We start from the raw sequence: 27274 nt of genomic DNA, 5'->3' as shown, positions 1-27274 counted from the left end.
ATTGAGCAACATATGTTTGCCACCGTTTAACCATTTCCATCACTTCTATATCATAAATATCGTCTTCAATTTCTTTTTCTTTCCTCTAAGCTTTTTATGGAAGCATGCAAGGTGCATTGGTCCATTCGTAACCTTTAAACATTTTCTCAGACATTGTCTGTGTTCTTGGTTAGAGCGGCAAAAACTGCTTCGCCCTCGACAATAATGTGCGAGATGATCGATAAAGCTGTGCTAGTTGGGCAAAAAAGAGGCCGCGCTGGGTTATACCTTTTTTTCGGACCGTACATCATGAATTGCTCGGACTTGGCTAAATGAGTCAAGAGTCTAGAGATGCCTAATAGGCAAGGTAGCGCCTTCGATAATGACATATGCACATCATGCTAAGCTGTAACGATCCGGAGAAAATTGAGAAATTTTGGCGCGAAAATTCTGATGTATCCCTTATATAGTCCAGATATTGTCCTGTCCGACCACCATTTGCTTCGCTCTCTGCTGAACTTTCTTAATGATTTAAACTTGTCTTGGAAAGAGTCCCTCAAAAAGTAGTTGGGTTAATCTTTCGCCCAGAAATCCCTTGAGATCCCCAGTCATGGCATAATGGTTTCATCTCAACGATGGTCTGTGTTACTAATTTTCGCCTTAATCTATTACATTGTGATTTTCTACGTCCAAGCACGAACACTTAAACGGCAAATATTTCACAAACTTTTACTATGGAATTTACAAAAACAATGCATAAAAAACTTCTTAAAATACATTTGAATAAACAGTGATAATATTTGAAAAATTCATTTAACAAACACTAAAGCAAAGCCGTATGATAATTTAAAAAAAAAAATAAAAAGCGCATTTAAAAAAAGCTGCGTTAAATGTAATCTTTTTTTGAAAATTTTTTGTCACGAGACGCTGAGTTTATTTTCACACTGTGGTATACGCTACTTATGAAGGGATGATTATGTATGTATGTAACTGCATTTGAATGCATATAAGGCAGGACGAAAATTAGTTCATTCCGCAAACATATCACATTGGATGAGGGAGCATATGCAAGCTTATTGGAAAACCTGGGAATAGTATTATATAATGGGAGCAAAAAGAGAAGGGTTTATACAAAAGTATCGGTGCTTCAAGGTGCCATTCAAACGGAGAAAGATTTTCAAAAATCGAATTTACTCACGCCTACTCTATCGACTCAAAAGATTATTTTACATAAATTGGCAGCATCTCATGTCTGGGCTTGCAAAGGATCATTTATACTCCGCTTCATTTTACATATAGAAATTACGCAAAATTTCCCGAGGCAGCCGATAAGAAAAAATTCAACAAAACAGAAAAATAGAAATTCTTATGCTTTGCTTATGAGGGTCAAGTCACCCGTAATAGAACAATTCGTAGCGCTTGCTACGTAGAAACCGCATCAATTGAAATCTGGAATAAATTCAATCCAGGCAATGCTTTCTTTGTAGACCGTATTAAGAGATACATAGAAGACAAATTGGATTGCATTATACCGCACCCGCGTCCGCGCTTTTCATTGAAACCACATTAGGAGAAACACAGAATTGAAAATTAAAGTAATTCGCAGTGCGTTATATAACCTCTCAAAAAGGAGTGGTAAATTGAAACCGAACGAACCTTTACGTTGTGGTTACTTCACTAAAAGCTGTTATGAGGAAAAACTAACCCATCAGGTTGTGGCGTCTACCATATAAACATTGGAATTAAGGCATTTTTAGGCCGACAATATATCTTCATTTGACGAATGTACGAAATAGTTTTAAACATCTGTCTTGTTTACCTTATAATTAATAAGCGTAAATTATCAAAAAAGTCGAATCACTTGTAACTTTGTGTGTGCATAGCTGATATTTCCATACACAAAAACAGTAGAGTTTTCCGTAAAGCAAATGTGAAAAAGTGTAGCCTTCTACCTTTTATAATTTCTGAGTAATGACAAAGCCCGTCCAAAATTTGTTTAGAAGAAGAGAGTTGCGTTCAGTTCACCTTCCACTGTAGACATGTTCTCCCACTAATATGGCCTCTCTTCAATACCAACTGGCGTGGAAAACTTTCAATGTTCGTACTAAATGTGAAGCCGATATCTTCATTTCCGCGACTATGCGAGTATCAGCAACACACACCACACCGACAGACTGTCGTGGCTTCATCAATTTTGCATTGACGCAGTATATATATATATATATACATCTACCTTGCAGGGTCTGTGACCCTTTGAGCGTTGCGAAAATTATGACAAAATGCATGTACCTCCCAAGCTTCAGTGGTTGATAGAGAAAAGAAATGAACAAAGAGATAAAAAACGCGTTCTTTTATTTATTTATTTACACATCAGACATTCGGCTAACATAAGCTTGCAGAATTAGATTGATCTCTTAAAAATAAATCTTATCTAGTTGTTATGAACAAACTCTTATAAAATAGAACAAAAAAGAAAAAAAAGATGAAGAAAAATTAAACAAAAGTCAGGTATAAATAAAAATTAACAAGCGAAAAAGCAAAACAAAAATGTACACATGTATATATGTACAGGCGGGCTGCTACTGAATCCCTAATCCTCATCCGTTGCCATTATAATGAACATACGTCGCTCTATCAACGAATCATACGAAGCTTTAACGATTACCGATTAGTTGAAAGACGACATACATAGAGCTCGCCGTTTGAAGAGTCGGATGTTGAGACCAAGTTAGATTTAGATTTTTGCAAAGGCATTTAAATGGGTTGAAAAGCTCCTAACTATTCCTACATTGACTGAACTTTATGAAAATCAAGTTTCGAAAAGAATTCAAGTTTATCAAGCACTTCTAGTAATGCGTGCAAAAGGTTTGTGAAAAAAAAAAAAATGCTAAGGATAAAAAAAAATTTGTGTTTCTTTATTGATGGTAAGATCAGCAAAATCAGCCTATTTTCATAAGGAGGCAATAGGAGAAACGGGTCCCAAGTCAAATGCCTTACAGGGGAAAAAGCAGGAGTCGACGTGGCACACGTACGAAGGGGACTCTACAGCTAAGGCATATTACAGCATTGATCTTAGCAAGCTAGTGAATAATCTTTTGTAACACAGCGGTTGAGAAGATCTCTAGACCACCGTTTAATAAAGCCAACTACAGAGGTAACTCCTAGATTTTTCAATTTAATATCGAAGCTTCTTCCTCGCTGGCGATTTTTAATATATTTCGTAGTTTTTACCTTCGAAAATCTATTTATTTATTTTTTTTTTAAATGCAACTTAATAACTTTTCAAAGTTATGTTATTATGTTAAACCTTGTCTGTTCAAAAGTACATTCAAATAAAGTTAACTGTTACTCATTTGTTGTTGCCGTTGTTATTGTTTTTGCAGCATTACCTTAACCACACAAACTTTTCATAATCATCATGGAAACATTATCATAAGATTTGTGACTTGACAGACTCTTAGCAGCGTCTAACGAACAGTCTCTCCCTGTGCAGTCATTTTCTCACTCCTTGCAACGATTATATATCTCATGCTTTAATATGCTACATGTGGTGCGAATCAAAAAGTTAATGCCGCCACCTGGCTAACAAGCGAATATAGAACAGAGGCAGGCAGACGAGGAGGGATAAGCACTCGCTAAATGTTATTGTGCGAGGAGATGTAAACTTCCATAAATATGCGAACATACACACAGGCACTCATATTACTACCTTTATGAAGCGAATGAGAAAACAAAAAAAAAAAAACAAAAATTTATGTATATATAATAATAATAATAATAAAAAGGCGAACAACAACAACGAAGCGGTCTGCTCGGTGTTAAGTGGAGTACAAGTGATAAATGTGACACTGCAGTAATGTGAGGTTTAAGTGTAAGAAAAATCATGGCTTATTTAACTGTTATTATAAAGTCAGGTTGAAGGTACACGACAGACATACGCTAAACAATATCATCTCTGTTACGTTTAAGACCGTTATGGTTATGGCGTTCGGGTGATGTCTATATGATTACGCTTATGCTCCAGATATGAGGTCATTAAGTTGGGTTATGTGCTATATATTGGATCGTTGAGAAGTGCACAATACTTTTTTTTTGTTTCCTTATTGTGTACACAAACATACACATACACACAATTATTAAGCAAACATTAAAAATTTAAGATATATTAAGGGATTTTTTTTTTTTTAGTTTTCAAAATGTTTTTTTTTTGGTTTTTTTTCGCATTTAGGAAATTGTTTACTTTTCTCTGGACAAAGGCAGTTGTCCAGCTAATAATGCTGGTCAGCAATTGAATATTTTTTGTTTTTGCTTTTTTTCCTCTTCGATAAGAGAATAAAATAAATTCTTACTTCTTCCCTATATGTTCTTAACTTTTATTGTTTTATGCTTCATTTAACCAATTTTTTGTTAACTTCGTTTTCGTATATTGTTGTCTCTGCCTGGTTCAGTTAGATACCCAACTATTCGAATGTCTGACACTTTGCCTGTCTGGGCTTTACATTTATTAAAGAAAGTTATAACACACTCAAGCATACGCTTACACGCACACGCACACACACACACACACAAGCACACACACACACAGGCACATGGAATCATCATCTTGTAATGACCGACCACTATAATCGTAATGATCACAATGATGATCATTTTCATCATGACTTTAGTTAAAAACCAGTTAGTTATATTGTCCTGTATTTACTTTCTACGAGCATGTTACTTGAGTGCGTCTCTGTCGAGCTGTTTGCGTGTTAGTGTATATTATGTTTACTCCTTTTTTTTTTTATTGTTATTATGGTCTATGAATGTCTGATATTTGTTAGAGTTTTTATTGCCAGTGTTGCGAAATGTGTTCTCGGTACTTCTTTCTTTTCCCCTCTCCGTGGCTTTGTTTCAATGTACACAAAAAGTACAAATGTGCGAATGAATTTATGTACATATGTCAGTAGATAAAGGTTCTCGTGTTATGTATGCAACAACATAAGACTATTGCTTTTTTTTTATTATATTGTTGTTGTTGTAGTTGTTAAAATACAATCACACATTCGCAAAAATAAACGGGGCACACACACGGTGCAGACAAAGCTATTTCCGGTTTTATTAGTTTTGATATTAATTTCACCTTTTCAAATATTTTCTCTCTTAAGGTGAAAGGAGAGACGAGAACGACTATATACGCACATTATCGTACATATGTGGTTTTATAAAAATACATTCATTGCAATTTCGGTCTAAAAACTGGAGACGAGTTGTTGAGGACTAAAATCGTTCCTTCTTTTAATGCTTAAAAGGTAGCCAAGTGAGATTTACGAGTATTATTACCATCTCAATAGGTTAACACAACGACACTGTCTTGACCGTAACTATACCCAGTGCTCAGTTGCTAAAGGCATAACACTTACCGATTGAATATGCATTCATTGCCCAACGCACTGCGGTCAACGCCTTCTCTATATTTTTTTCCTTTTTTCTCACTTTCGACACCATGTTACACCCATTGGGGACATCCCTTGAGTGATTGGTAAAAAAATGTAAAAAATAAGGAACAGCAGAAGAGAGCAGCAGCCTTAAGGAACTCCATGTAACGTTACTTTAAGTGCAAGGAGCTCATTATTAGATAAAAGCCTACGTCGAGACATCTTTTACAGTTTCTATGTTAACTTATTTGGCTTCTACAAGGCGCAAAATGGCCGCTCGTCAAATAACTAACTTATTTGCCAAGAAAAAGTCTATGAAAAGACTCCGTGCCTAAAGCAATCGATTTTACATTTTTCATTATAGCGATTAATTCCAATCGGGGATCGGTATTTAACAAGCCGCACGATCGTGATGAAATATCAAACACTGCTCGCCTGCATTTAATGATTTTAGCCGTACGTTTTTACCAAATAAAAGTGAAAGAAAATTGAAGTTGAAGTGACTTTACATGAGCTGTATATTAATAAAGCTTCGGATCATTTTGAAAAATGCTTCAGTGATTGCTTTTTTCTACGTTAATTGTAGTCAATTAGTTGAAGACTTTGAATCTTCTTCTCATCAGGCATCATCCACCGATATTGAAATGAAATTATCAGTCAGTATGGAAAAAGTAGCCGTCAAAAAGCGGCTACTTTGAAATGAAAGTATAGTGTAGATCTCAAAATGAACAAAACAAATTATATAGAGTTGAGAGCAGCGAGCTTAGATTACTTCTTTAAGTTACTCCATATTCAATTTTATATATATAGGAACCGTTAGTTTCAACTTTAACAAGGAAATGTCGGTTTTGCAAGTGGGAGTTGATCAATAAATACCTAGGAATTGAAAGAAATTTTTTAAATGTGAAAAGCAGGCGACCATGCCAGACTTTATCAAATATCTTTTCCATATCTAGGAATACATCACCGCAACGATTTGCACTTTCAATTGTTTCTCTGGTGTACGAAACAATACGATGGCATTGTTCAATGAAAACGAAGTGATGGCCGGGAATAACAAGTCTCTGCTCAAGTATTGGTAATACGTAGTCTTCGTGGACATATTTTCTGAAATAGTTTAGAAAAAGTAAGCAGGAAACAAATCGTTCTATACGAGCTTACAACATTTTCTGGTTTATACTTAATAAGCCATCATAATTATTTTCGCGGATTTCGTTGAGCTGAAAAGTGTTTCAATCTTAACGTTCCAAGGAATGCTTTACGCAAAAGTAGGCAGCCTCGAATGGGTTAAAGCAGACCTGAAGACCTGAAACTTTACTCGCGTTTTTCTAAACAATGTTCTAAAACAATGTTCTTCATTTACCTTTGCATAGACCTAGAAAAGATTCCTGTATTTAGGCCGCAGAAGGTGCCATTTTCTCCTAATTTGTTATTTGTTTGTCTTCGATGCAATTAAACAATTATTTTTATGTTTTATTAAATGCCTTACCCATATTTTGTAAGTAAAAAGATACATTTATGATTAGTTTCAAAATACATGGATTTTCATTATCAGGTCACCGCGTAAAACGAGGGATACACTTGCTGGAGAAATAAAATTTAAAAATTTAATTTTTTTTCATTGTTCCGACAATCATTCGCTGCGCATATAGTTTCAAATTTGTACAACTCCACAACTTTCTATAAATTATCCGCAGGATGGTCGATGTCAAATACCTTGCACGAAAGCTACCTGCGCTGGTGCCCTGCCCTAGCGCTTTATTTATTGCGGAGTACATGAAATGAAACTTTTTCATTTTATCAAATTAAAATTTTGTAAAATTTACTTTAATCCGCAAATTGATAAAGTTATGCTTTCATGTTAACCGTACATACTTGCATACATAATAGCTTCCGTTTTGTTCATCAATTTGCCCTCAAACTTGAAGTGAAAATTAACAACAACAACAACAACAGCAACAATAACAACAAAAACCAAAAAAAAAACAAAAAAAAAAAAAAAGAGAAAGAAAAGTAAATCACAAACAAAATCTATGTATGCGCATAAATTTTGTAAGGATTACAAATCCTTTAACGTACATCAACACTTAACGTCAACTAACTCAACATCGAATGGCATCCAATAAAAAACACTGAAAAGCGATGCGCGTGGTTAAATTTTATAACACTTTTCAAAAAACGTTCAGCGTGTTTTTGTATCATTTTTTTCTTCTTGTTCTTCCTGCCTTTTTTTTTTTTTTTAAACATTTGGGAAAAAAAATTGAAGATAATCCTCTTATGCCAACTGCACTTGAGTAAATGTTGTTAAGTGTTGAAAGTTTCGTGAGCGCAACTCTGTTCGTGTATGCGTGTATATTAAAAAAAAAAAGGAAGAAAAAAATTAGGGGGAGGGATGAGTGATATGCGGGTGCTAGATATGATGAGAAGAAGAGACATGCTAACGATGAGATGTTTGTTTGACGACAATAACAGCAGCAGCAACAACAATAATACATACACCAAATAATGCACATATGTTGAACTTTGTTGTTCGCTTCTCTTTTTCGGTTCATATATAAGATTATTTGTTAAAGTGTATAAGTGACTTATATAAGCGAGGATTTAAAACTCTAACTAAGTAACTTTATGCTGAAATTGTGTTGAGTGGATATACAAATAAGTCAGGATGGATGCTGCAATTGACAACGATAACTAAAGTAAACGGGAAAAAGTTGCGACCGCCCAAAGACGATTTTTTAATACTCATCGCTTTCATTAATTCCGATTATCGCTGCGATACTCGAAATTGAAAGCATTTTCTTTTTAAATCCTTTTTTTTTTTTTGTTTTCTTTGAATAGATTGAAGAAGAATTTCAGTTGGGCTCCAAACTGATATGGGAGCTATATGTTCATTTTGCGCCTTCTTAGATTGTTTCAATCTGTTTTTTTGTGTTGGATCTTGGCTTCTGTCCCTTATCTTTACTTAACCCAAGCAATTAATTCAAAAATACATGCAATCACATGTAATAGGCGGTGGTGGCAGCTTAACGAGTTACGACGGTATGGCAAATGGGATAAAATATTTATCATACCATAAAGGATATAGTGGAGGGTATAGCATGTAAGAAGGTTAGGCAGAAGAAGAAGAAGAAGAAGGTAGAAAAACGTAAATTGTTAACTAAATATTTATCCATTTAACTATTCAACTATTGCTTTGACTTTTTATAAAGGAATAAAGTTTACCAACATAATAAAGCGAAATTCTCTCGCACAGAGCTTGAAAGAAATTCTTTTTTTATTATTAGCCGAACAGCTGTTAAAGTTACAACTTTCCGTTAATCTTTCTTTCATTTTTTTGCTCTTATATTTCTTGTTATAATATTATCCTCTTTGCGCGGTCATCGATTTCTTTCTCTTTTCCTCTTCATAATTTGATTATTTGTGACTAGCCAGAGTCCTGCTATCAAAGAAAATTAATAAAGTACGACTCGCTTTAAGGATTTTTAGCACAGTAACACAAATACATATTTGCAAATGCACGTACATACGTTCGCAGAGTTGACAGCTGTTAACATATGTCAAGCTGTAAAGTTATGATGGTGTTCTGTGATGGTGGACATTATTAAATAATCAACTCTGCAATATAGCATAGAAGAAGAGAAATTTCTGCTGTAAGGCTCTGTTTCGAAATAAACTTCTTTTGATAGCTTGTCTTTTGGCAAAATACTTTAAACAGTTGTTTGAAAAATCGGTTTTGCGGGATGTACGAGTTTACGTTAAGGAAAAAGTTTGTGGCGTTATTGCGGTTGCGTAATCCTATAAAGCCATACCTTGTGACGTATAATTCATTCAGATATAGTTGTGTTTGCAAAATAAACTAAAATGTTGAAAAAGTCCAACGTGTTTTGCAAAATTGTTATACGTCGACAAAGGCGATAATGTTTCGGGGATTTATGAAAAAATTCGCACTATTTGCGGTGAAGATACTTTATCAAAGTCACTAGTGTGCATATAGTTAATCACGTCACGAACTTTTGCTCCACAAATCGTTGATATTCTTATTATCGTTATTATTAATTTAGGCAGAGAAATCAATTTTAAGATTAAAGCATTAAAGCATTAGGATGTTAGGCTAACGGCTTTAGCGCATTTAAGATTCGAAGCTATTCAGTTGCTAGCCAAGAACCTTTGATAAAATAGATACCATTTTTCAAAAAATTAAAATAAACCAGCAAACCTCGTGTTGAACTCACCCGGTGGGAGGCTTTATGTTTGACGGGACTGCAATAGAGTCGTGCATCGTAAGTTGCTACTTAATGGACAACCAAACGGCTCGAATCTTTCGATCAAGAAACTCACGAATGAGGTAAAGCACCCAGTGTTGATCACCATGGAAGCCGTGATCTTCCATTATAACGATGCTAAACCACATACCTTTTTAGTGATCTAAGACCGGGATTTAGATTTTCTCGGCTCAACATATAGGCCAAATCTTCCTGCGTCAAAATATCATTTGTTTCGCTCTCTATAGAATTCCCTTAGTGATGCAAAGTTGACTTCAAGAGAAGACCAAAGCAATCGCTTTGCTTATTTTTTGTTCCACAGTGATGGCAGAGATGGAAGAGTTTACAAACCAATCTTTTATCATTGCCTATCACTACGACACATATTTGGTTTAGTTTGGGTTTTGGTGAAAAACGCTACGAATTTCTTCCTTGAAGTGCCACAATATATAATATATAAAACATAATATACAATATAATATATGATAAAGTTTTATTTAGTATAGAATCGTTTAAATATTTAATTTGTTAATGCATTTTTGAAAAGTCTTCAAAGTTGCTGTTAATAATAATTCCTAAATAAACCTCTTAAGCGTTGCAAATGAAATCTCTGCTCTTCTAAAAATCGCAATTAGCCGAACTAAGCCTTAAAAGATCTCGCATAGAAGTATAAAATCATAAAAGGGCATTTCACGTGACAATACTCGATTTATTCGGTTAAATAAAATCCAACCATTTTGCGAAACACTGAAAATTATAAAACGAATTAACCTTTTTTTTTAATTTGTTGTGTGGTGCAAAACTTTTTAATTCAAGTAACATGTAACAAATTTTACATGTACAAATTTCAATTTCTAGAAGGTCATGATCAAGTCAAGGTCAAAAGCGCAATCTACTTCCAGCATCTTACTCTCACTTTATCTCTCTTTCCCTTTCCTTGGTTGAAATGACAGGAAACTTTGAAATACTCTCTCATTCACCATTCGCCACCCGCCTCATCTCCAATCACCAATCCTACCCTTCTCACCCTAACCATGACTACAACTCCCTCTATTCCTCTTCGTTCTCCAATTCTTTCTTTCTCGATCTACACCCCACGCCCTTTCTTTTGTTTCCTTTCTTCCAGTCTTTTTATTGATTGAGTTTATTGTTTTCTAAAAAGCTGTGCTAAACGAACCTATTTCATAAGATAAGCGCCGAAGGCTCTTGATGTCGCTTACGAGGTACTTTTCCTTTTTTTCGCCAGATCTCCTGGCAGCTCACAATCAAGCAAAAGGTTTAGATAAGCCTTATAGAGTGATTAAGGTTAAGTTTGAACTTGAGATAGCTTCTTCACTTGCTTCGAATAATGCGTTTCGCATAACGAGAAAGAAGACAGCATCGGCAATAACAAAAGCAACGCAGTAAAAGGAAAAAAAAGCTTGTAAACCAGAAGAAAAAACATTATTGAAAAACATTTTTGACTGTTATTCTCTTAAGATGATGGGGAAAAACATGCATATGCATAAACAAAGAACGCACTTGGCCAACAACTGCAGAAAAACTCGAAAACTCATGCATACATATGCACAAAATGGAAAACAAAAAAAAAATAAAAAAAAAAAAGATAAAAGAATTGGAAAAAAGGGAAAAGTATAAGTGACAGTTGAAAGAGATCTCTTTGGTATTACGATGAGATATGAAAAACACTTTAAACATCATTTCAAACTAAATGGACGTTTTCAGTGTTCAAGAAAAAAAAAAAAAAAAAGAAAAAAGAAAAAACAAAACTTAAAACAACTCAGCACACAAATGCAAAAACATTACAATTGTTGCACTTTTTGCAACACACTCAACTGATAACTATTATTATTATTATATACATATATAAATGCATCACGAAAAGAACGGGACGAGTATAAGGGGAAGTAAGAAAGAAGAAAGGAAACTGTTTCTTTTCGATTTGTTTTACGCTGAAGTTCTCTCTAAGCGACTTTACTTAACAAAACAGAATTTCTCTGAAATATTCGAGAAGAAGAAAAGAAATTTTAACCCAAGAGATGTTTCTAATCAAACTTCACATTAGTGAAGAAATATATATATATATATATGAAGAAAAATATTTCATATGGAATATCCATTAAGCGGTGCTCCTTCAATGATGGGTTTTCGTTATGAATAAAATTATTTTTAATCTTATATTTATAAGTAAAAATTTAAGAAAGATGAAATTTATGCGAATTGCGATTTAAGCGAAAGGAATTCAATTAAAAAACATTTGTCTCAAATCTAAACAAATACTTTCGGTTACATTTCAAAAGCGATTTCTTGCCTTCTTTGTCTTGCCCGTTTCGTGCGTTTGGTTTGTAGGCAAATGTTCTTTTTAATATTATCCAAGTGTCAGTTAAGCTGTCAAATTTAAGTTAAGTTAAAGTAACAATCGGACGAAGCAGGCGAAATATTAGGGAAGTACATTTTGACCTTAAACCACTTATACATCCATTAACTTTTTACACATTATTGACAATTGCCAGCCACTAAACCAAGAAAAGTCAAAGACAGCAAAACTCTCAGATGCACACCCCTCGAGTTATATTTATTTCATTCTTTTTGGCTTAAACAGAAAACAATGATGATAATAAAAACTTGCGAAAATCATCCCAGCAAGAATCAGAGAATTCTTCACACAACCAAACGTGTATGTACGTGCACACATATGCACACACACACAGCCACATGCAAGCACGCAGCACATTCGCTGCTGCCTTGGCTGCTGTCTCTTCATGAGTTTAACGCTTTCGAATGCCCGGTCAGTGTATAATCAATCCCTCCCTCGTCTTTCGTCGTTCAGAAACCACTATATCTCACAATGATATGTTTATGCCAGTCACAAATTGGCCTAATTTGACTTTTGTAACGTTCTCCGGCTCTCTATTCAATGTACGTTTATATCTGATTTTTGTCAAACGTTGTTGTTTTAACTTTGTTAACTCACTTGTGTGGTTGCTTTTATTGTTGTTGCTGTTATATTATTACTGTTGTTTGATAAATACGTTATTATATCAAAATGTCATTGGCGTGAAGAGATTTCCATTTAAATGTTTATCACATCGTTTAGACCATTCGTTCGCCATTGAACGGGCACGGTCGGATGGGTGGGGGGGCGGGGGAGAGGGACAGTGATTGTGTGCGGAATTTGTGAGAGTTTGGAAAAAGATTCTTGCATAAAATTTACACCGCCTTACTTGTCTGGTGACAAGTGTTTGACAGTTGCTGATGTCAAAACAAATTATGCAACAAAAATAATGAAATCTTTCATCTTTTTTTTTTTTTTAATAAGTGCTTAGAAGTTTTCATGAGTGGTCGTGTGGAGACACCCACGAGTGATGAGCAGCAGGTGTAATTGTTTTGTTTTCGTTTCTTTTTTGTCTTTTTTAATTAAGACATCACTCTTCTTTAATAAAAAGTGCAAAAAAAGGACGAAATCACATTTTATTAAAAATTAAGTCAAATAATTATCCATATAATTAAAACTAATAATGTATCTAACTTCGAATTTGCTTCGAACTGAAGATGTTCTTTGTTGAAGTGGCGCAAACAAAATCGCTTTCTCAATGGTCTGCCTTCCATGTATGTAGTTTCAACTATTCGTGGACCCCATACATCATACTATTCAATAAATTGAATTCCACGATCGAATACACCAAATCTATTCTTGCGTTTATCATGCACAGACTGTGTGATATGCTGTTCTGGACGGTTAAAGCCAACACATAAATCTAGTACATTTTCGAATTTCAGAAGGGCTAGAAGATCCTTACATATATCTACATATATATTACATCGTGTACGAGGTTGCTGAACGTTTTAACCGATACTTCTTTGTCAACAAAAATCCCAATAAATAGTCATAAAATGATCTGCCTTCGTTTTAATGATCAAAATCGAGGGGATTTTGTGTAAACAATCAAAGAACAAACCGATTATGATGTAACTTGGTAGAAATCTTCCTGCTCTACTATCTAGATTGTCCGCCTTTTGAAAAGGCGGGTGTTTCTACATAGATTCTACACATGTTTCTCCTGAGCTGTAATGAAAACTTTACATTTACGTAGAATATAACGCTTGCACGTACTTATAGTGAAACATTTCTTTCAAAATTAGGCATAAAAGTACAATCATTTCTCCATAGATTACTTAATATTTTGCGCGCTTAGCCAACATATAATTTCTGCACTGAACTTGTATGTAAAATGCCTTTGATAGCTACCTTTATACTCGTTCCCTAATGTAATGTGTGGATTATAGTAGATACAGTCGAGGCTGGGAAATGTATCTTCTGAAGATACTCATTGAAAATCATGACGTGTACGATGTATGAATTCGTTTTAATTGGCGAAGAAAAAAATAATCGAAAAATAAAAATATATTATCGCGTCGTAGTTGTTATCGCGACCGAATCAAGCTCACCTCTCTCTGTAACCCACAACTGGAACGTAACGTTAACGTAGAACTGTTTCGGGACATTTCTCACTTTATATACATGCCATCTTTGTTGGAAATTTATACACATTTGTTTAACATATTGAATCAACACTTGCTGCGAGTTCCAATTTACAGTCTTTTTTTCACTATTCCACAAAAATCACGTTCACTTTCAAACCTGAACTAGACTTTTCTATTCTATATCGAAATAGATTTAAGAACAACGAATGGCCAAACTAAGCGTCCTAAAAACCATAAGTTGAACAAAACTGTACGGATTTTAGGATTTCTCTGATGCGTGCTTCTCCCTATTAACAATTTAATATGGTGAAATATGGTAAAAACTGGTGCTAGATATAACAAGAGAAACAATCAGCAAATATGCAAAGATGCAAAAAAAAAAGTTCGTTTTAAATCGAACACAGCTTACTGAATGCATAAACTATCTTGGCCTTCTTCTCCATAACCACATCTGCATTACAAAAGTTGTAGTATTCGTTTTTACCTTTGCAACAATCAGAGGAAGTAGAGGCATACTTATTCTAGAGCAGCGTGAGGCTTTGATTCGATCAACAGTCTCGGCCCTTTGTACGTTTGCCAGGGAATTCTCTTTGAGATGCTCGCAGTCATTGCAATTGAGGCGGAAAACTGAACGTGGAAAGAAAAATGGACGGACACAGGTCAAGTTTAATAATAAGTGTGTCGATCCGATGGCTATGGCCATTGCAAATCAGGAAATTTAGAATACAAGAGCAGGTCTTTATTTAGCCATCTATTTGAATGTCTAGCGCAAAAGTAGGAGTAAGCCATCTATCTATAAAACCGTAAACTGTGAGGACTTTTATAAGGTAAAACTTGATGTTAAAAAATCGTTGTAAGAAAAATGCAGACCGATTCGTGTCGTACTTCATTTGCAGATCTTGGGCATTAATTTGGCTTAGTGTATATCAAAGATTCGCCAGAAATCCAAACTTTTCGACTTTTTTTTTATTCTTTTTGATTTTCCCTTTTTCCCTGAGCAAGTATTTGTATGTAAGTCCGCATGTATGGATGGTAGTATCTAGCTATGTACTTGCATTAAACTGAACTTGAGTTGATGTAAAGTTGAGAACAATTTTGTACGCTTTAATGCCGGATGTAACCTACGCGTCGTTGAACGACGGATTATAGGCTGAATGAATGGGTGCAACAAGTTGTAATTCTGGCTCGCTCATTCACTTCTCCTTTAATTTGCCAGAATTCGAAGATAGATTTTTTACTTCTCCTTTGATTTGCCAGAATTCAAAAACATTCTTGGAAATTGTTGAGTAAGAAAATTTGCTCTTTTCCAATTTAAAGACGAACTCTTGTGACACTCGCTGTATTTAACATTAATGAAATATCAAATTTCAATTAGAAAGCCAATCGATAAGCGATTTCGCTACAAATAGAACATATATTAAATAGATATATTTTGAGATATTTTCAAATATAGACATACCAGCCTAGGCAAGTTGCTATCCTCTGATTATACATCATACTTATAAGGTATTTTGCGGGTTAACGCAACCACAGTAGCTGGCGCCATGTCTTTAAGAGCACAATTATTAAATTATTATTGTTCAGAAGCACTGCTCATAATAAACTTTTTTTTTTCAAAACTGTAAACTGTGTGATCCGGTGAATGGTTGCAAAGTAAGCAAAGTTCAAATCGCTTTATTTTTAAATTAAATTCCAATAATGCGAGCTTCACTCACGCTTGGTTGTTTAAAATAAGCTACAATGTGTTCTCAATTTTGAAAGCAGTTTGAAAGAAAAATTTTTAAAATACACACCGCATTGTACAATATACATGTGTGTGAACTGTAGCGTAAACCACATTTTTCTTACTTTACATGTTTTCGTGATATTCGTCAGATAAAGTTCGCATCACCGAACAGGAGAGAGCGTAGATTCTATTGCCAATATCAAGAGTCTGTTTACAGGAAATTATTTACGAAATTTAAATGGAAGTCATTGGCAAAAACTAGATGCCATAACATGGCACACTATTCGCCTCCCACATATTCGATCGACCACCTTTTGTAAACGTCGCGACTCGACTTTCCTTAAGCAAATCCTCTCTGCTAGAATTTCACTTTCAATTAGTTATGTTGAAATATGTTGTGACATCACCTTGACCTAAAAGTGTCACAAGTTATTTCGTTCTAGTGAACACCATGTTATCCTTTTCAAGCTTTATATAGAGTTAGTTATGAGCGAAAGAGAAAAACGCCTTAACGTCGACAAAAAAGTGCTCTGAATTTCCTTTTCGCGAAGGAAAGTGCATGGTGGCTAAACCATCCCTTATTGGGGCGGGCTGGTCACAAAAAATGCTATTAAATCGAAAAAGGCTCACCACAGTGCAGTCCATCAAAGAGGTTACGCTTCATAAAATCTCGTTATGAATTAATTTAATTCTTAGAGTTTTTCGTAAAAATTGGAATGATTTTTATAACCTGAGCTCCTTATCGGCCTCATTGCATGCCATTGACAATATTGTCGTGCATTTTCGATCTCATACGTAGACAATAAGAATTATTTAACAAAGTCGTGTATTGTTCTTGATAAACTAGTGGTGTCTATATAATGATTTCCCAATACTTTGGCGTGCTTTCGACGGCTTAATGACACAATCGCACTTGCACAATGCTTCAACTATTTTATATTATCATTAATCATTAACCATTTTAAAGTATATGTTCAATGGATTCCTTTTTCTTTATCTTATTTTAAAAGCAATGCAAATTAAAATTGAAAGTTTGCCGAAAGTTATTATAGCGCGACTCTTTAGTACGGTAAACTTGGGCCGAATAACACCAAACCGATTCAACAAGAGTTAGTAGCACTGGCCGTCTGAGCAGTGTTTTGATGCTTATAACCATACTCAGATTGTGTCTTCTTTCATGCTAAGAAAGCTAAAGTAGTACCTAGCAAGGGGCAATATTTTCTTTAATAAAAAATACCTTAAATCATTAAAACTTCTATTGAGCTCATCCAAGCTTCTTGTTCTCTAGTCTAAGGATTCTTGGAAGTACCGAAACTTTTTTTGACTAGTAAGCAATCTCCTCTTTAAGTGACGCTCGAATACCTAACATTATCTGAAGATACCTTTTAAATCGCGTAAATAAAAAAAAGAAATCACACAGATGAGACAATTTTCAAAGATACAAATGAAGTGACTTTTACTAAGGCAAAGCTGCTTTGTAGTAACGTCGTTGTGTAATCGAAAAATGGTGAACACCAGGGGGTTCAGGTATCGCCACCAAATTTTCGGAAGAAGTTATTTCGATACTCTACTACTCATACCATCGCCAACGCCATCTTGAGCCAATCAAATGCGTGCTTCCTAGCAGACACATGCTGTGTGTTTTAAAGATTTTTACGTATATTTATAGAAAACATTATTGCATAAGTAAAGTTTAATACCCATGAGACAATCTGCATTCTATCTGCTATCCGGCGGAGAGAATTTGCGAAATTGCTTAACGAGAACTTGGCTGGTGTTAATGAATTTTTTTCTTTTTTTTTTTCTTAAAAGAAAGAAAAACCAAAGGGTTTCGTCTAAAAAAATTGAAAAATAATTTCAAGTCATGCATTAAATGATTTAAAAACCGTGTAAAGGCAAAATGATGATTTTATCATAATTCTTTTCTTGATGAGAATATTTAAGCACATATTGCAATAATTGTGTTATGTTTCATCTCAAAAGTACGACTGCAGTTAGCGTGACTAATAAATGAAAAGAAGCTGTCAATGTTACGCACATCAACCATTACTTGGACGAGGACAGACACATTGTTAAGCAACAGCATATCGCTCTTTTTAGTATCATTAGTTTCATTAAAAAATATTGTATACATAAGTCATAACTATAAACATTTCATTTCGTTAACTTCAAGAAGTAACATATGTTAATTTTTCAAAGAAAAAAAAAAAAAGAAGAAGAAAATTGTAAATGGAGACGACGGTCTTCTTCAATAACATACAAACGACTAGTGCTGACTGATGGACCCTTAAATAAAGGCAAGGAGCATATTAATTCCATTGAGATAATTCGTTCTTATACTTGTACTCACATCGCTCATACATGCATTTCATATATGTCATATATTTTCATCTTTTTTAAGGCTTGTCAAATGATTTCCATCAAACTTTATGACAGCTGGATAAGTCATCTTTTTGGATTGATCAAAGCTTTAAAGCTAAAACTAAATTTCTAAGTTATTTAAGTTTTCGATAGAGAAAGTGGAGAAGAATCTACTTTGAAAGGAAATGTACTAAGAGTCTTTATTTAGCTTATGGTGAATATTTAAAAATCGGTCGTTAACCTGCGGAGCCAAACTAACATCTAGCTAATATCAAGTTACATAAGTCAAATGACAAATACATGTTAAGGATCTCGGAACGGATAACATTTGAATCTGATAATGGTTTTTCCGAATACCGTGCTTTCCTTGCTTGACTTAATCTCTATGTCGTATTGTATACGCAGTCTACATTTCACACAGGGTTTTTACACCATTTGACAGCATTTTTCCGATAACTGTGCAAGCGAAAATCCATATTTGCAGATCCGCTCTATTAATATATGGATTTTTCTTAGCTCTGGACAAATCATTGATTCGATTCTATCGACGATACAAAAAAGAGGGAAAATGGAAGCTATTATCCTTATTATCACTTTTATGGTAATTGTAGGCGAATTTGCGTGAGGTGTTTGTTACGGAAAGTTCTATGCTAGGAAGCGAAATTGCGTCAAGAAGAAGAAAAGGAAAACTTTTTTTTAATTTTTAATAATGGAAGTGAGAGGAAAAACTATAAGCTCAAAAAATTGTGAAAGCTTTTCTTCATACGTCTTTTCTAGATAGAGGCGCGTAATCGCGATTTGAAGAGACGGACCGACGGATTGGCAAGCATGACTAACCGATTACGTTGTTCATGCTGATCACAAACATAATCATTATTCTACGCGTAACTATCATACTTGTCAAATTGCCTGTAGCTGCTGTCAACTGCATGTAAGAGATTGCACAGGTTAATGATAGCATGATGTCTTTTCTGTCAAATCTAATGTAGCTCCCTTAGATATTCAATAACGGCGTAGTCGTACAACATAATACATGGCAGCATTGGCCACATGCAAACAAACTCCGCTATATAGAAAAGAAAAACACATTATGTGCGATAAATAGCCATTAATGGAGAAGTCTTAATGATCATTTTATTTGATTTGTGCTGTGTTCGCCCGCACATAGCTAAAGCTAATATTTTTTTTGCGAATTTTTTTTGCAGTTATTATTGCTTATCGCACTTATTCCATTTATAACACCTGCTTTTTAGCATATTAAAATCATTAGCAACATTTTACTCGAAAAAATACAATCGCTGAAATTACTTTGCAGTGGTATCTTTCGCTCTCTTTCTCATTCTTTCTGTGGGCACAATACGAGGAGAGAAATACATATGCACGTGCTTCGATTAACTGGCAAAGCCGCTAAAAACAACAACTGCAAACGGACAAGTGTAAACAAAACTATTTATGATACGGAAAAAGGGCAGAGGGGTGCGAGAGAAAGACAGAGAGAGAGAGAGAAAGAAAGAGAGCTAGAGAAAAAAGAGAGTTGCTATTGCTCTTGTGATTGTGTATGGTATTCAAGCAGAATGTTGCGGCAACATGTTTCGTTTGGGGAGCACTACATGGAATTGTGATATAATTGCTGGCGCGTTTCTAAATAAAACGTACACACAGCTTGGCGCGGTATTCGTTATTGCTGCCGGGTGGAAAAAATATTTGACTGTCTGATATTCAATAATGGCAGTGTGCTCCACAACAAATGTTTAGTAATTTTAGTAGTAAATGAAACGTTGATCGAAAAGGAACATTTGACGACAAAAAAAAAAAAAAAATATGAGAAAAATATTTTTTTGCTTTTATAAGCTTTTAAAATAGTAAAAATAGGAAACGGGCGCTTCTTGTGTTTATACATAAAAAAAAAATTAAAAAAATTTATAACATAAAAAATTTTGAAAACGAATAAAATATTAATTCATTAAAAATAATAATAATAATAATAATAATATAAAAGTTTTAAAAAGTGATAAGTGTTTTAATACTAATTAGTTAGAAAAATAATTAATATTTTTTCAAATTTTATTCAGTGTAAGAATGAAGAAATTACGAATCCTCTTTTCCTTCATAATGCAAATTTCCAATTAAATGAATTAAAGCAAAATTCCTTTAAACATAATGTAAAAAAAGTGAATTAATGAACCTTCGACTTCTACAGGATAGCAAGCCTGCAATATGGATAAAAGGTGTTTATTTTTCTCTTACACTATTTAAAATGCTTTTAAAGATTTATGTAAAAACAAAAAAAAAAAAAACAAATATTATGCCTTTGAAAGTTATTTTAAAGATTATGAAAAATTACTTTAGGCTAAATAATCATCAAGAAAAAAGAAACTGAAATTTTTAACCCACAAACAAGAAGTACATTTGTTCCAGTAGTCACCGTAATAACAAGTAGAAAATCAACAGCAATGATGATAATAGCAGCAGCAAACAAATCCTTCTTAATGCATACATTTTAGTACAAAAACTCCTTTGGGTTCTCATTTCGTTTCATGGTTGATTTGCGTGTCATGCTGGGCAGGAAAGGCTGTTGAAAATAATTAATTTTGTCATCGCATCGTTGTCATTCATGCCAACATTTTTATTTACATGCCAACGCATACTCGTACACACGCAGTCACTCGCCCAAGCAGGCAAACACAAGCTCATAACTGCATGAATACAACCGAAACCCGCTTCCTATAAAATTTTCATATTCTATCCTTTAAAAACAATGCAGTGAATATTTGTACTGATTTGTGTGTATGGGTGTGCATGTGTGCGGGCGCTTGTATTTGTTTTTTGAAGTGTTAAGATTAAAATGGTTTGAAAACATGTTAAAAATATTCAACACCCACTTTCTGACACTAAATCTCTCCGCTGGCAGACAGACAGATCGGTGGTGTAACTGTAACAACGACAAGAACAGCAACAATAAGAACAGAAACAACAGTAGTTTATGCAAATGTGTGTAATGAAAAAAAAAAAATAAAAAATAAATAAATAAATAAATAAATAAGAACTAAACCCACATATACACAATAAGTTCTGCGGTACCTTAACCCAACCGAAAAACACACCCTAACTAAATGTCTACAAGCAGTACTTGTACATAAGCATTCATATATACTTTATATCGCACTCGCTAGGAAGCACAACCCTATGTAGTAGTGCTATTAACTGTGGTTTAGTATTGTTTTATTATTTTCTGTCGGTTTTTTATATATATATATATATATACTTTTTGTTTTCTTCCAACAATTGTTGAAATTTAATGCAACACATATGTGTCCCTGTTGTATTTATGCAGGATATACGTACATATAGCATACGTTACTATGTGTCTATCTTCAATTCAATCCAATTCAATTCAATCCACAGCTATCATCATCATTATCACCTTGTGGGTGTATTCATATCATTTATATCCTTTTAAAGGATATTACAATTTTTATATCATCCTTTACTCTCTTGGTCCGTCAATTTAGTTTTACCTCAACTGATTTCAATTCAAATAACAAATAGAAAACTTCAAGTAACTCTCGCAGTGTGCGGCACCCTCACTTATGCAAACACTCTAACAATTGTGTAATTACCTTGAAACAAAAAAAAAAAAAAGTCAACATTTGTTGTATTATCTCTTTTATTTACCGTATACTCTTGTGTTTATACACATTTAAATGTATTTGTTTAATTGTGTATATGTGTGCGTGAATATGTATTTGTGAATATATGTAAGTGTTAGTGTTTAGTTTTGCGGACTTTACCAGTTAAATAGTGCTAATTATTGCCGCTATTCATACTAAAATCAACTGTAGTAAAATGAAAACATGGTTTTTGTGGTTGATGTTTATACACACAAGTACACGGAGCCATACACATGCACTTATATATGTTTATATATATATATATATATATATATATTTATATACGTGTAAGGTTGGAAAAACATTCTCTATGGTTTTTCTGAACTAGAAATTGAGTTGAGTAGTACAGTGACTTTACAAATCAATGCTTGACTTGGTTATATGCTTATGCAAAATCACATAGAAGGGAGAGTGTAAAAAGACCCGGAACAATGTCACTAAAAGGTTATAATTAAATATGTTAAAGTTCAAAAATAATACATTAATGTTGGCTTATGGCCCACCATTAAATACGCTAACACACTTCACTTCATCAGATCATATCATATAATGAGTTTATTAAATACGATGTTATATGGGAAGCGTTCGGATCCGAACCACTCTCTATAGCGTTCTGCCGTGGGCCAAAGCACGTTGTGTACCAATTTTTCTTAAAATATTTGAAAAATCGCTATTTCTATGTTGAACACAAGAACATAAGACCGATGTACAGGCGGGCTGGCGGACAGGCGGACAGGCGGACAAACATTCTTAAATAGATTCTGAAAATGATTTTGACAGCTTTGGTCTGTCGTCTGTTTTAAGTTTTTCTGGGTGTTGTATACATCAGCACAAAACTAACGTGTCCTTGTGTCATGAGTGCTGTAGAAAAAAGAGCATAATTTATAAATATATAAAAAATAGAAACATTTTTTCTTTTTTCCGAACCAATCATTCAGTTAGAGGTCCTCCTTGTACGGATAGGCAAGGTAATCGATGGATTGTAGGGAGAGCAGACGGAGAAGGGGAGAAATAATTATAAGCCAATTTAATATTAGATTTAGCTGATGAGCTTCAATGGTATCCGCTATACTTTAAAAAAAATATTGATAAAAAAATACATGATGATAAAATATAATTTCAGTAAATAAACAAAATGATTAAAAATAATAAAAGAAATAATGAGTTGAATAAATAATGAAAAATAGATGTCTGAGAGATCCCATAAACTTTGCTTATTGTTGCGTAAATAATCTAAAATTCACAATCAGTTTAGTTATATCGGTTGATATTGCAAAAGCTTTAACAGAAAATTGGATGCTATAAAAAAAATAAAAAAAAAAAAACTACAAAACTATAAAAAATAATTAGTCATATAAGGCTTAATTAGAAAATGTGTGACGCATATATTTCTGATATATGAAGTTTCTAGTTATGTGCATTTCCTACATGTAATAAAAGGTTTACGCGATGTAAAGTAAAAAGTTGGAAAGAAAATAAAGAGTTTTGTGTAAATCATCAAAAGCGACGAAAAACAAAGGACTTGTAATTAAATAAATGCATTTTATGCTTCACTTTTTCTTTCTCTATACCTCGCTAACCCCCTAAACTATCTCTTTCTTTCTTTCTTTCTCTTTCACTCCTCGTTCACGTTTGCATATTACAAAATCCTTTTCATTGCATCATCACATTATATCATATCGTATCGTATCATATTTCAGAAAAACAATATTGTGTTGCCTACTTTTATGCATAATAGCGTAACAGCAATACAAGCAATGAAAATAACCAAACGAACTCATTCACAATTGCATGAGTAGAACAACTTTTTTCATATGCATGAGTGCATTTTGTGGTCTACTGTTTGTGAGAAAGAGAGAAAGAGAGAGAGAGAGAGACAGAGAGAGACAGAGAGCTGTTGAAAATAAAATGAAAAGCACTTAAATACTGTTAAATTATTAATCAAGTACACCGGCGCCCTCCCCTTCTTTTTACCTCACTTGCGTCTGTTGTTTCATTCGGTATTCATCATTTGTTCCTCTTCCTATCCACTTAAAGGGAGACCACAAAGCACTCACGTTACTTATGAAAAGTACATATGTTTGCAAAAATTTGCTATGACATAAAAAAAGAAAAAAAAAAAAAAAAATAATAGAAATGTTAATGTGAATGTGGATTGTGGACAGTATTGTCAATGCAATTAACACCTGCTTGCATTATGAATAAATACTCATGCGTTGCATATGATACCTTGTTCTTGTGTGTGTGTGTGTGTGTGTGTGTGTGTGTGTGTGTGCATAAGAATTGAACAATTAAATAAACCCATTAATATTTAATATTAAATCATGTTGAATTAGTAAAAAAAACAATTAAAGAGAAAAATATTTCAATTATTTTGTATTAAACTTTAAATCTAAAGTCATGATAGAAATAGACTAAGTACAAGTGTGTTGATTATTATTATAATTAAAAGGGAATATTTTTCTTCACAAAATCATCTTTAAATTATTTCATTACTTAATAATTGCATTATTTCATTAGTATAGTTAGGACTCGGCGGGTCAAAGCACAACACTTACCGATTTGGCACGTATTCACTTCACTGGCTGTGCGATGGTTCTCACTTCCTATCCCTTTTCCTCTCTCTACTTCTTTCTGATCATCATCGTATTACACGTAAAGCATTCATCCCCTGAATGATTCATTCATCATTTTTGTATGATAGATAGCACAATTAAACGAAAAACATTTCAATTATTTAAACCGCAGCAATGATAGAGTTAAGCGCTAAAAAATTGGTGAAAAATTCGTTTCATTTAACCGAAGTTTTAACATTTGATAAAAAATCACCTTTCGCTTATTTTATTACATTAGATTTTCTCTCATTTTTGAAAGTATTTCACTTTCTCTGCATAGCACTTTCACTTTGCAACGAGACCGAATATCTTTGGGATTAATTTCAATTTAACTTTACAAACAGCAGGATATTTGACGCTCTAACCCTGTCATGCAAATAAAGCATTTGCTATGTAGTAAAGTGCGTTTAGTCATGATAAATGGCGCCACTTAATATAACCAACAATTTTTACTTTCACTTTTTAAACGCTTTCTCCCTCAGAAAAACTAATAGCAGGCAGTTGGTCCTGCCTTTTTTTTTAATATTTGTCTGGGTTTCGTGTTCAAAACCAATGCAAGTGAAGAAATTAACTAAATTAAATGCTAGTAAAACAACAAGCCTTGCAACAGCAAAATAAAATATATATATATCTAAAAATAAAAAAAATATTGCCAGTCATTTACACCCAATTATTAGACAATTTCGAGAAAAGAATGATTGCAGGGAAATTCTAGCATCTCACTTACCCCTCGCTCTCTGGAAACTTGATATGTTTACTAATGCTATTTAACTGCAAAGAAGTGAAAGTTGAGAGGAAAAGAGATTTACGAACGGAAAATGAGGAAAAGCATTAAACATCAATTAACTTTGATTTTCAGTAATGACGTTTTGTTGTTGCTGCTGCTGTAAGAGACTTTTGAATAAATTTACAATTTTTATAATCTATCCTTACAGAAACACGGATTTACGCTTATTCGGTTATTCCTTTTTGTAACAACAAGGAATAAAAATAAGTAATCCTACCAAAAATATTAGCATTCCTGACTGCCTTGATTGCTTTCTCAACAGGCTTAAGCTGAGCCTGTTGTCCCTTAGTTTAGTAAGCAGTTTAAGTAAGAAAATTAAAAAGATTTCAATACTTCAGTTCAATTTTAGAAACCGGTGCAAATCGTTTAGAAACTTGTGACGCGGAAAATTTATGTAAAGAAAAACGAGATAATGGGAATATGACTCCAATATTTTTTAGGGTCCATCTAGTCAACCCAGTAAAAAGCTACTGTGGCAAGCAATACATTGCTTAGAAGGCAGCGATAAATTTCATTGCTTGTGTTATAATAAAGTTCATGTCATCATAATATTGACTATGTATATGAATACATTAAACGTAATTGGAAAACACAGACAGCCATATGCAAATTTTGACGACTAAATAATGCTTTTAAAATAAAGCAATGATGTTCTGCTTAGAAGAAAGCAAAGACTGCTTGAGATCAAAAGTGAGTAAATGTTGACACCATCCAATAAGGAAATCCTTTAAGCATTAAGAAGGTGTAAAGTTTCCATATGTTGCTCCAAGGAACGTAGGTTCACAAAAATAAGCAAGTAGGAAGATTACATTCAGCTGTGACCGAATCTTTTATCTTGACCACCTTTTTTTTCGAGAAAATGTCTTTTTTTGAAAACGATATATAAATTTTAATATTCTGCACGAGCGATTTTTATAAAACTACATGAAAATGTTTGTCGTGTCTCTGTCACAGTTTAGAGGTATTTACAATTTATTTTTCACTATAGAGATCCTTCGACTGATCTAACGCATTTTCGATAAGAGCCAACGTGCAAGAATTTCCAATATTTTTGCGAATTTGTACTCGATGTCTCTCTTTTTGCGACATAGGATATTGGATAAATAGGCAGTGGGGCAGACGGACAGACGAACATGCTTAAGTCGATTTAGAATATAATACTAATGAAGAACATAAGGTTTCGAGTCACTAGAGTCTTTCTTTTTAGTCCTGCAAATCCATATTTTGGTGGTGGATATAAGAATATCCTAAATTTTTCAACCTGCAAACATGAAGAAAAATTTATTGAGGTCATCATCAGAATAAATCTAATGAAAGCGAAATATCACTACAAAATTATAGCATTTTATAGAAAATGCTTTACAAAGCTTGCTCGTTCGAACAAAGATATTTGTAAGCAAACAAGAACACTACCCAACTCAACTTAAGATAAAAGATGGCGAGGAAGCTTGCGATGGATTTACCTAAATACTGCAAAGGCAATACCATAACCCCAGTTCATATTTCTTCAAGTTTGAAGAAATTCTTATTATTATTTGAATGGATTGACGGACGAATGACTGGTTAATTTTTTTAGGGTCTTACAATATATGTTCTTTTAAAGCTTTTTCTCAATATGTTTAAACAGACAGGCTTGACGTCGTCTTAAAAAAGCCCCCTTTCGATAATATTAAATATCATCGTCATGGTGAAAGCATATGGTAAAGCATTGTATTTGAATTTAGTTCAGTTGAAGAATGAGAGCATTTTACCCCCATCATCATCAATGCTCTAAGCAACTTTATTTTCAAATGGCAATCATCCAGAAAACTTGTCGTTTGTTTTTTTTTCCCCATGCGTGGGTAAGCTCGACTTTTGGAATACAATAACAAGTTGGAGTAGAAATTGAAAATTGGAAATGCAAAGGGAGAAAAGAAAATAAAAAACATTTCGGGTTTTTGAAGAAAAGTAATCATACCAACAACACAAAGC

The 27274-nt window shown here is 33.7% G+C and overlaps 1 protein-coding gene across 2 annotated transcripts in view; it reads left to right on the top strand.

Annotated features, from left to right (window-relative positions):
• Nucleotides 1-27274, top strand: part of LOC119632881 (kinesin-like protein CG14535) — a 60289-nt gene that overhangs the window by 18043 nt on the left and 14972 nt on the right. Inside the window, exon 1 of one of the 2 annotated variants that reach the window (XM_038026030.1) lies at nucleotides 20240-20458. The exons of the other annotated variant lie outside the window; for it this stretch is intronic. Within the exon in view, the coding sequence (XP_037881958.1) occupies nucleotides 20448-20458 (11 nt within the window). The 5' untranslated portion in view covers nucleotides 20240-20447. Of the gene's footprint in view, nucleotides 1-20239; nucleotides 20459-27274 lie in introns of those variants that run through there. 2 annotated transcript variants of the gene reach the window in all.

This window comes from Glossina fuscipes, unplaced genomic scaffold (assembly GCF_014805625.2).
Source record: "Glossina fuscipes isolate IAEA_lab_2018 unplaced genomic scaffold, Yale_Gfus_2 2, whole genome shotgun sequence".
Taxonomy (NCBI): Eukaryota; Metazoa; Arthropoda; class Insecta; order Diptera; family Glossinidae; genus Glossina; species Glossina fuscipes.
This window is presented reverse-complemented; position numbering and strand designations above follow the sequence as displayed.